We start from the raw sequence: 12,644 nt of genomic DNA, 5'->3' as shown, positions 1-12,644 counted from the left end.
TTTAGTTTATTATTTATAAGATGCATTATTAATATACATCATGTCGTGTTTTATCATCGCTTTTTCATCGTATATCGGGCTAAATATTTGCATGTACCTCATGATAAAATTCACCGGTCAAAATTCCGCCGGTCATTTCAGCGGAATAATAAAATTTCGTGACATGTGGGTGATTTTGCGATGCCGTCAACAATATGAAACATAAAAGCGACGTTGATAAGTTCACGGATGGTGTGCGTAAAAGCTTGGAAACATTTTTTCTCTATATTGACATCATTCATTGTATTGGCGCCGCGAGAGCTTTTCAAGCACGTCGTATATAACTTTGAAAGCCGCTCGATGCCGTTGGATCTCGCCGATCCTTCACCGAAGTCAATGTTAATAATCGATTTCATATCGGGACACGGGGTGTCCCGCGATGCCCTCTCGCAGAGAGGGTATTCTCGTATTTGGAAAAGGGTCTTACGGGGGATTTTAGTTGGGACGTATAACGCTTGAAATATCGTCTCACATCTTTCACACGATCTGCGTCACGTATTTTTTCTTGTTATTATATTTCTACCTTTTGATATAACTCACTGACACATCTCTCTCTGATGCATCCAAGATATTTTCCTGCAATCTGAACACCTTGAATAGATATTTTTTCATGCGTGTTCGAGAAGTGATATTAGCATAAATTATATATACTGAAATTGTCATATATTTTTGTACTTTCTTAAAAGAGAGACAACATTTTTCATACATATCGATTCTTTTTCTTACTATCGATCTTTATATTAATATTTGTTATTATTATTATTATTATTATTATTATCCTTACTGGGATTCTTTCGTTGAACTAATTTCGCTGAAGTAGAATAACTCGCATGACGAGTACAGTTGGATGCAAAACATCTATCCACTGATATAACCATTAATAATCTTGACAAATCGGCAAACGACTTGTCACCGGGTGATACAGTAACAATCGGCGTACGATTCGGTGTACAATATTACAAATAGATGGACAAATTATCAAATCTAAGGCATTTATTTACGATTGCTATAGTCTATACAATCGGAATGATAATAGAATAAATTATAAAATTAAATTTATTGTAACGGTTCTAAAATTTTTATTTAGTTTGGTTTTGAAGAGTTAATGCCAATTTACAATATTTGGTATGGACAAAGATAATCTTAAAAAACACTTTAAATCTATAACTATTTTTATTTTTATTTGTTAAAAATGTTTTATATATTTCAGGGTTTTGCTTGGAAAAAATATAGAGTTTTTAAGTTTTTAACTTTTTTTTGTTGCCACAGCATTGATAAAATTATTTTAGAATATAAAATCCCACGAAATTTTGTTTAAAATATATTTTTATTCTTATGTCAATTATTCAAATTTATATATCTATTATTTAAATTTATTTGATGAAAAAATTTGTATGCTTATTTGTCTGCTACAATAAATAACGGGTTATGTTATTTTTTCATTATTATACCACAAGCTTTAACGAAACTTTAGCGTAGCGCGAAGTTTAACGTTCCTCTCGATAAGCAATCGTTTCTCCGATAACGCGTTTCGGCTTTCGGATATTTGGAGGTTCATCGATCACGTAGAAAATGACTATCCACACATGAGAAATCTCGACGTCCATCGATTCGACGTCGAACGCGATCGCGGCCGGCGCGTAAACGCGTCGCTTTCACAGGGGGATGATACGCGCGACTTGCGCGGATACCGCGTGTCCATATACATATATATATATATATATATATATATATATATATATATATATATATATATATGATACGGATACACACGTCCACTCAAACATATACATACATACATATACATACATATATACGCATACAAATGCACGCTCACGTACAAATCAATCGTTCCATACACCAGTACGAACGTGAACGGGGACATGGAAAACGGACGATCAGGAATTGAGGCAAGGTTGATAGTCCTGGATAACAGTGGCGCAAGCGCAGACGCGACAATACCCGGTCGATGTTGGCCGGGGCTGGCTGACTGGCTGGCTGGTGTAGCCGAGGATGTTGTCTTTCTCTGTCTTCCTCTTTATTATTCTCTCGCTCCCTTTCTCTTTCTCTCTCTTTCCACCCTTACTATTCCGCAGGTATCGCCCATCTTCGTTCTGTCTCGTTCCTTTCTCTCTTCCTCTTTCGTCGCGCAACCCTTTCCTTTCTGCGTTCCCGCATCACCTCCCCGTCCTTCTTGGTCGTCCCGCGAGTCTGACTATTCGTTTTACCATTCGTTTCTACAAGTTGCTTCATTTTTTATTTATCCATGAGTCCATTCCTGAAAATGACGCGATATTTTCTCGATCTAAAATCCAAATCGTTTTTGTCCCTTTCACTTTTTCGGACTGTGTCTGGCGTGTCCTCCCCTTACTCTTCGCGCAGGTATCGTCTCGCTTCCTCTCTTTCCATGTCGCGGTATTCTGTGTCCCAAGCGCCGCCATTTTGAACGGGATTACATCCCCCTTCCCTCCCCTCTCAATGGTCTCGGTGTCGAGGTCGAAGGCCAGGAGTTTGTTTCCGAAGGTCGGAGCTTTTGATCGAGAAGACGGCATTTTCCGGAGGAGCAAACAATTTCGATTGTACCGTTTCCAAAGTCGATTGACAATTATATTTATCGTTCAAGCTGAAACTTGTCTTTATAATTTTACACGCGGCACATATCGCTTAAATTACAATAATTTGATTTCTGTCATAATGTCTATTATTTTATCTTAATACATTATTTTCTCAATATGTCTGAATCTCACTTTAAGCGTTTGAATTGAATAAATTGCGATTTCAAATTTCATATGTTAAAAAGGTAATAATTTTTATATTTTTATTTATTATAGTTCTCGTATCCGATCACTTCTACATTTAAAAAAGATGAGGGAATATTGTAATAATGCTTTCTTCCACAATAACGCATTTAATCTCTGGGTATGATTAGAACCATTATATTTAATTTAGTAATTTTTATACGTGATCTTATCGCGTGTAGGAACGCGTATTTAAATTTATATTTTATTTATATATTACTATTCTTGATTATATTTTTCGCGTTTTTTTTTTTTAAATCTTTTATTACATATTTTATTAGTTATTTTTTATGATTTTAATAATAAATGGATACGCGTAAATATTTCGAGAAGACTACAATTTGAAAGGGTCTATAGAGAGGGAAAGGGCATGTAATAAATTGAATCCCATTTAATCAGATATCAGCGACTTCAAAGTCAATTGTGCAGAGTGTACGTGTAATCTCGACGGAAAGGTCGAAGGGCATTAAATATCTCGTGCGCCATTTTAACATCACCTACGTGTATTGACTCGTCTTCGTGGGTGTATATTTCAGCTGATGTATGCCGATGTATCAGATTGTGTATCTCAAATATACAGCGATGCACTAACGTACACACGCCCATGCAACGCTCAATGGAAACTCAATGGATAAATCGAAGTAACTGACGTATAAACCAGTTTCGGAAGATCTTCCAACGCGGTAAATAACAACTGTCCGTTTAAGAGATGATCTTTCGCGTAGTTATTATTCACCATTTTTTACAAGAATATCCAAGAACGTAAAGAAGACAATGATATTTGTTACGAAACTTTGTTAGCAAAATAGCTTTCAACAACAACAAATTTAAGTAGTTTTTAATTATATGAATATATAATTATAATAGTATATATTCTTTTTCCACTTTATTTGACAAGCAGATATGTATTTTTTTTTTTTTGCTCGAGAGTCTCTAATTGAGAGAAAAACGCTACCTCAGTAATTAGTATTTGAAACAATCATTATACTTTGCTATGCTATAAATAAATAGTTTCTTTATTATGTGGGATATCGTGTATTATGTTTTTGTTTGTACTAATGTGAAAGCTCTATTTGCATATTTCCGGATTAATGAGAAATTACGCGCGCTGTATTATTAATAATGTTATTACATTATTTATGTTAAGCGAAGTAATGTTTCCAAAAATGATACACACATTGTTGTTGACCTATTTCTGTAAACAAATGTTTATTACGCACATTGAATAGATTGCCGGCGCGAGAATTGCGCAAAACGCTCATATAAAGTTAATTGAAAACAAAAAACGAAATCACCTAAGTAAAGCACGTTTTGCGTATCTATAATCACAATTGCGTATTTCATAACGAAAGTTATCATCTATTATCTTTTATCCGGCGAAAAAGCTCTCTGTTTCCTCAACCTGCCAGGGGATATAGTTCCTCTTCTGCAACCCTCTTTATATCCTCCAGCACTGTCTCTCTATCTACCTTCCTCGCTTTCCAACACGCCGATTGGACGAGAGCTTGCGAAAGTTCCAGGTATCCCGGAGGACCGCCCACCGGTCCTTCTGTCGCCGGGAAAGTTTCGTCATTCGTATTACAGAGGGATGGATGGGCAACTGTTACTAATATTGTCGTAGACTACCTTGGGGCTGGGGAGAGGGTTATCTAGTCATATTTAGAAGCTGCGAGAGAAAAATGTTTTCGCAGAACGCAGAAAAAAATCACGGTTATCTTGATCATTTTTTGTGCATTGAAATTGCTCTGAATATTTAATATAAAAATTAAATTCTTTGTCAAACTGTCTCGCAGAATAATTATATATTCAAAAATCGTTATTTTTTTTTTTTTTTATTTAATACGTAAGAATAAAAGAAGGATGGCATTTTAATATCTACTTGCTTTTGCTCAAAAACTCATAATTTAATAGATCCCGATAAATCACCATTTTTATTTTCTTTTTTTTTAGCACGATAATTTTACGAGAATTTTGGTTTTAACGTTTAATTCATTTTAAGCTGCTTAAGCTTGAAATTAATAAACGATATTTTTTTGACAAAATGACAAATAGTTAATATTGTGATATGAAATATAATTATTGGCATTTTGATATTTAATCTTTGACTTTTAGCTAATAAATGCGTGACATTTCATTGAGGTATTTTGCAGACATTGTCTTTGTAGATGAAAACTCAATTTATTCGTTATATACTTTCTCGAATATCCCTCTGGAAGTGAATTTTTGAACGATGCTCGAAATCTACGTAATTAGACTGGCCCAGCGGAACATATTTAACAAGAGCTTATCCGCGGGATAGTAAAACTCCTGGTTGAAAAAAACTCCATTAAATCTGACGGTTAAGATATAGACGTATTACGGAGAGAGGAGGGGGGGGGGGGGGAAGGCGGGGAGGGGGAAAGGGAGAAGGATGCAGAGGGCTCGTTTAATTTATCACCTACTTAAAGTTCAACGATCTCGCGAATAGAGGGCCTTTTTTAGTTCGAATTTCAACCTGCTATCTCTATCTGTCTTCCCTCTTTCTTGATTCGCCTTCTTGCCAATTGCTCGTCCTCCGACTTTGAATTGGGATTCTATAGAACGCTCGTAAAAGGATACGTTTCGATCTTGTTAAGCAAGATGATACACGTTTACACAAAGATCGTGCTTTCAATGTGAATTTCACCCTTATCGAACGATGATATCATTTGACACCTTTCTACATAATTCGTAAAGCGTCTTTTCATCTTTTCAACAGGTACTGTCGTAATCACGAGAGAGTATTGTTGAAAATGTTAATAGTACGATAATGCTGATAGCTGTCTTGACAAACAAAACTTAAATAAGATGAGATAAGTAGAAAAGTACGAGATTTATTTAAGAGAATGACAATTTAGAAAATGTATTACTTTAGTGAAACAGCTTTTATCTAGCAAAGAAATTTTAGCAAGCAATATTTTTTTAACTGTCTGTTAATGTTGATTTTAGGGGGAGTTAGCCCAGAATCAATAAAAATGTAGCATACGCTTTTTATAAAATTTGATCAGATTCGAAGTTACATGTACTTTTATACATATATTCAATATGTCATTATCTTTTGTTAATCTATATTAATTCTAGTCTTATTTTTAGAGTTCTAATTTAATCCTTCTTTTTTATTGACTTTTTTTATGTAAATATTTTTTCAATTTTTCTATCTTCTTGTCTGTATTGTTGTGTTCTTGTTGTATTATTTACATCTCGCTTTTTTTTATACTTTCTTTGCACGCTTTTGAAAAATTGATTTTAGACGATTATTAGCACTATTATTACTACAATCGTGTAATAATTACCGGCTCTTGAAAAACAATAGTTGAAGAAACTATAAATACCTTGTCACACGTCTTCGCTGCAGTTATACGGTGGAATGATCGCTATTGGATGAAACTGTTGCATCGTTTAACGAGCACCGATGTCTCAATTTCCGAAAGGACGTGTGTCTCGCGACAGGGGGCGATTATATTATGGGGGACGACGCCCCTGTGCAACTGAGGGATAATACACGGATCTGATAAGGCGCTAAAATAATATACAGCTTCGGTTCGGAACTGGAATCTTCGCGATACGTAATGCTGCCCCCTTCCCTTCTCGTAATCATCCATTCTTTTCCCATCATCCATTTCTTTTCTCATCTCTGTTCTCCCTCTTCTCTTTCTATTTCTCTCTCTCTCTCTCTCTTTCATCGACTCGCTACCCCGCTTTATCTCCCTTTCCCCTTCTCCAATTGTTTCTCGATGCTATCCGTGACTCTCCAGTTTGTTAGGGGGATTTATTTGATTGAATATCGACTGCTCGAGTAGCCACCCACGGGTTATAACGGGTGTATCAGCAACGCACAGATCCCAATTGCGTGGAGGGAAAGACGAAAAAATGTATTCCCCTGCAATATGTACGCAAGAGAAAAGATAGATATGCATTATATATTTTATTTTATGTTCCCGAACGGAGGCGGATATTGATGCTTGTTATAATGTTTCATTACTTTTGATTGGTAATATCAATTAAATTGGTTTTTAATATTTTATGCTTATAAAATAAATTTTGGTATGTAATTTAACGAAATGTAATAAATAATATAATTGCATTTTTATGTTATTTAATTTAAAATAAATATATATATATATACATGGAAGTAAATGCGTAAATTATTAGTTTAATTGAATATTCGAGTAATTTTTAAGTGGTTTTAGCATAAAAATTTAAATTCTCACACACATACACACACACACACACAGTATATGATTATTTTTATAATATAAAAAATATATAAAATAAGAAGTATATAAATATACAATATAGTGTTTTAGTTCTCGTTGTACAAAGCGTCCTGGTAAACGCACACACGATCTCTTACGGAAGCTTGCATAATAGCCCCTAATCCGAATCTAAATCTGAGCTTACGAGATAAACAGTCTATTAGGAGGGAGCGTTGCGACTTCGAGCTTGAAACCTCGGGGGCCGGCTACATCAAAGGTATCGGATTGACGAGGAACCCCGCATATCATCGCGTTCCAGTTTATAGACCGAGAGATACGCATCCCCCTTGTAATAGTCGCGGGCAATTGGATCAAAACCAGTGCCAAGTTAGCACTTTCTCGAGAAAATCATCCCGGAAAGATTAGACGGCAGGTAGTCAAATAAAATTTTGAGAGGTCATTTTTGTTAAATTCTTCAAAAATGCTCTATTCTTACCGATCTAGTCAATATTTTCGTGTCGGTCTCTTGTGAAAACTAATGGAACGTCGATTTCGCAATCAAGAACCGAGTTCTGATCTTGATTGATTATTCAAGAAGCGGTTTAAAAATTTTTTTTTTTATAAAAAAAAAAAACGAGAAGAAATTTATCTAATTTGATTTTTGCAAAAATTTGTTTTTGCAACTTTTTTTACAAATTTTATTTCCTCAATTTCTCTTAAGAGAATCAATTACACTATTACTTTGTCTAATGTTGTAACTTTCATTTAAATGCATATCTATATTTACGCGAATTTTTAAAGCTTTATATTAGATTGAATTAGTAAACCGATAAATTTGAATTTACAAATTTTATTCGGGCAGAAAATAGAATAAATTGAAATAGAGTAGAGTAATTCAGTTTTATACGAATATTCTCATTCCATAAATTTATTAGTCCGCTTTTCAAGCTGTATGAAAATTACTTTGCACGATTATATAGTCATCATAATATGAATTATAATTCGCGTCGATATTTGCGCAGATTTTTTTGAGGGCTCACTTGACTTGAGTGCCGCTCACTTAATTATTGGCAATATTTAGTTATCGAGTGATACCATGTATTCCAATATCTAGACAATTGAATCTGTAGCACAAGTGGATTTAAAATTCCGGTAACAATCGGTTATTTGATAATCTGGTTGTAATATACGAATGTATCGTTACGCTTTCTACAATACAAAAAGAAATATACACGAAATTGCGTACTGAATAGTTTCTCTCGTTGCTAAATATTTTTTTTTTATCTATTTTATGTAATACTTATTGCACAAATTATATATATATATAAACCTAAAGAATAGTCGGACAAATGACAACTTATCGATCATCAGAAAGTTTTTTTCTACCGACTATAAAAATGTTGATTTTATTGTTCCGAGAAGCGCGAATTAGTTCCAGTTTTATAAAAAATTTTCGAATTGCACAGCATTATTTCATGTCCTGTAGATCGTTTAACATAAATAAAACTATGTCAAACAAATAAAGAATAATCGCGAAATCGTTGGAATTAAAAGTAGAAATATTGCATTCTTCCGATATATTCATGTCTCATTTTCAATGCCGAGAACTTTTGAAACGCATTGTGTTATCCATGCGCTCGCGAGACTATATTTTATGAATTATATTTTATTTATAAAAAAAAGGTTGTGACGTAGAACGGGAATCAGCATGTCGTCAGGTGGGCGTTTATTTCAGTGAAAGGAAAATATTCGTGTATTCATTTTATCTCACCGTTTAATATCAGTGACTATAGATAATTCAGAAAGGAACTGTGTAGATGTTATCAAATTTATTGCCGATATACACGTCGACGCGTAGGATGTTAATGTCGCTGAACAGAGTAATTTCTTGTCATTCCGTTACAAAGACCGATTACCAGTCTCCGGAACCAATTAAAGTTCTGCCAACATAAATTCAGTTTTGAACTTGCAGTACTCGTGATTATTATCAATTATATATATACTCTAAAATTATTGGAGAAATTATGTTACAAACAGATATAATTCTGCAATAAAAATAATATAATATATTATATTAGTTTTCTCTGTTGGATAGTTTGACAAATACAATCATCAAAAAGTACAATTGTTCTGCAAAATATTTGTATAAAATGATATGCAATGATATCGCACAACATTCTTTTTTATTATTTTTAAGTCTATTGATATCAATTGTTTATAGAATTTTTATTTTATTTTATTTTAATTTTTAATTGATTTTATTAATTGATAGATAAGAAATGTCATTTACTTTCTAGATAAAAAAAAGTTTAAATTAATCTCGAAGTATTGTAACAAGATTATTATATACCTTCAAATGCTTTAAAATAGTATTAGATATACGTATAGTCTCTCTCCGATTATAATAAAGGAGTATAGTTGGAGGGCCGATTTTAAGTATGGCTCTATTCAAAATGCCATTAAGCCATCTCGTGGCTCATTCGTATAGAACATTTCTGGACTCGTACACTGAACCATCAGCTAGGCGAGGGAGGTATGATTGACGAGCCCTTAAACGAAATGGGATTAATGCGCATGCAAATTTTGCAGTCTCGTGGGAGTCCGTCCCAACTCGTCGATAATAATTATTATTAATGATGAAATTAGTGCGCGGCTGCGTATGTTGTTGCTTAGCTTCAAAACGATCTGTGAACAATCGAGAGATCCACTACTTGTAGAATTGTTGCCATAAAGAGCCGCGTAAAGTCTAGAATTGATTGACCGTGAATTAATTAGCTTATATATACTTTATATATAATTATGCATTTTATATAATTATATATATAATTATGTATATATTTTATATATATATATATATATATATATATATATATATATAATTATGTACAGAGCGAAATTCAAATATATATGAAAAAATATGTGTTTAACAAATACACTTAAATTATTGTTTATATGTATATTGAAATTATTAATTATACCTCATAATTATATGATATGACATTAGAGATATTTTATTATTAATTAACATTAAATTTTACTATAATAATTTAAAATTTTGTCGACGACAAAGCTCCATTTGGGACATGCCTGATAATTTATTAAGGAAGGTAATCTACGTCGGTGAAAGGGAATTAATTACAGAATTGAGGAGCTTCTAAACTTTATAGGATGCACAAGAGTAAAGTATTCCTCGCAAATGGAAATGTAAATTATGGCGCGGGTGCATGCAAATGTTAAATTTTCCAGCCACTTTGCCAGTTGTGCCTGTTAGAGATGAAATTGCCGCACGGCCGTACATCGCACAAAGAGACTTCTGCAAAACCGAAGAAACTTGTGCGCCTTCTGTTGATTTGTATATACCGCACGCAGAATTCTGTAAAATGTACTCCGTATAACTTCCAGAGCATATTCCTCGCGAAGCTGTTTCCAGAGAAAATCATGGCGCATCGCGATTTCAAAGACGTAATCTTAGTTAGCGAACTATTTACCAGCTCCTACGGGGCTCCTGTCTCTCTTCTAGCATACAACATCTTCCTGATTTAATTTCTCGCGGAGCCACTATCATTTATCCAATTTCTGTTTCAGCAGCCCACAATTAAATCCATTTTAATTTTAATTAGCCAATTACTGATCATAATTGGAATGCAGAATTGTAAGTGACGAGATTCTTAACCAGTGATTACGACATTTCCATTTTAATTTACGTGGATGATAGCGCATAATTTTATTACGATTGATTTATTGAAAAAATTAGTTTTGAATTTACAAAGTCAAGTATGCAAAATATACAAATGATTACATAATAGATAATAATTTGTACACACATCATTATATGTAATTCAACTTTGCACATACACAGAATTTTTCTCTTTAAATATACAAGACTTAAATGTATAAACTTTATCTAATATTAATAATGACAATTATTAAATTTATACTAATCTCGAAAATTTTTAATAAAATGTTCTTAATATAAATTTTTTAGTAACAAAAAAAAGTATACAGTACAAATTTTTTATATAAATAATACTTTATTGTAATGTGATTTTATTGGTTACATAAGAAAATATAATTTTTATTATTCCAAAAAAAAATTATGCACTATATTTTATTAATAAATATTGAAAATTTATTATCTTCTAAATAAAAGATTTGATTTCGAAAACTTGATAGCAAAGTTTGCTTATGTAGGAAAATTTTTGTAAAAGAGGATTTTCTTTTTTTTTTAATAGAAAGACTCAATTACATTATTCTCGCGAGACAGAAAACGAGGAAAATCCGTTCGAGGATGACTGGATATAATAGAAGCTCGCTATTTTGCCATTCACGAATAGATTTGTTCGAGGTTTTGGAATGAGTTGAGAAATCGTCGCGTGAACGTTGAATTTTCTCCCATAAAACGTTCCCTGGTGAAGGAGAACGGATGCAGCCCCCCGTTCGCTATACGAAGGAGGGTGGAATCCGTTTCTCGGATTTTACGAACCTTCGACCGATAACTCGCTTCTTTACTTTCTGTCTTTCTCTCTCTTTCCATATTTCTTCTCTCTTTTCTCGACTTTCCTCTTCTCAGACGTTGAGACGTTTGACGGAACTTGGAATATAAACGAGCCGAAACCCCTCATCGGTACGTCAACTCGAACGCCGGGGATGATAGATCGACTCTTTCGACGACAGTGCGGGGTGTAAATGCATATCTTCAGAAGGATAAATTAGCGAGTTTGTCAGGATGATTCTGATAAAATAGTTCCAAAGACTAACATTTTTCAATATATAATCAAAATAAAATTTAATGTTCTTTTTTAAAGTAAAAATCGCTTTTATAGTCATTACTATATTGTTGTATAGAGATCCACGATCTTTTTTTGATTTTATCCAGGATTATAAAAATGCCTTTTGCAAATTTTACTTATAGTTAAAATACTTATAGTTAAAAAATTTTAATTAATAAATTTATTATAAATAAATGATAAATAATAAATCAATAAATTAAAGTTTGAGGATGTAAAAAACTTAGCAAAGCTGCAAAAGTAATTTTAATTGTAAGGAGTTAGTAAGCTTTTTTTATGTATGTATCAAATAGATATGCAAAATAAATATCTGTGTCATATATTCCAGGTCGATTTTGGCGACGTCTTTATACCACCCGATTTGAAAGTACCGAAATTACAAGTACTTCCCGAGTTTTCGAGATTGGCGCACGGTCTTCGCAGCGGTAATATCAGTATTCTCGACAGTAAAACCATCTATATTCCGAATTTGCATTACGACGGTGGCGGCCCAGACGCTTACTTCTGGGTGGGCAATGGCTCGGAACCCAATCGTTTTGGTATTAAGGTCCCCAATGAAGTGGGCAGGTCAGTTGAAATATAAATGGTAAAATAAATGATAAATAAATTATAATTTGCGCGTGAAATTTATAAATATTATCATTGATTTTTAAAAAACCAATAATTTTTTTAAAACCAATAATTACTTATGTTTTGAATAAATTATACAAAGCGTAAATAAATGAATTATAAGTTCATCTAATAAATTTCAACCAATTTTATTAATATATACGATATTCTTTTCGTTTACGTTTTTATATATATTT

General features: G+C 33.0%; 1 protein-coding gene across 4 annotated transcripts in view; it reads left to right on the top strand.

Moving 5' to 3' along the window:
* The window catches only part of LOC126857811 (protein Skeletor, isoforms B/C), a 67,348-nt gene that overhangs the window by 45,091 nt on the left and 9,613 nt on the right, over window positions 1-12,644 (top strand). For all 4 annotated transcript variants that reach the window (XM_050607569.1, XM_050607568.1, XM_050607570.1 and 1 more), the window contains one exon: window positions 12,167-12,405. In XM_050607569.1, coding sequence (XP_050463526.1) covers window positions 12,167-12,405 — 239 coding nt within the window. The remainder of the gene's footprint in view (window positions 1-12,166; window positions 12,406-12,644) is intronic.

The sequence above is a fragment of the Cataglyphis hispanica genome, chromosome 23 (assembly GCF_021464435.1).
Source record: "Cataglyphis hispanica isolate Lineage 1 chromosome 23, ULB_Chis1_1.0, whole genome shotgun sequence".
Classification (NCBI taxonomy): Eukaryota; Metazoa; Arthropoda; class Insecta; order Hymenoptera; family Formicidae; genus Cataglyphis; species Cataglyphis hispanica.
This window is presented reverse-complemented; position numbering and strand designations above follow the sequence as displayed.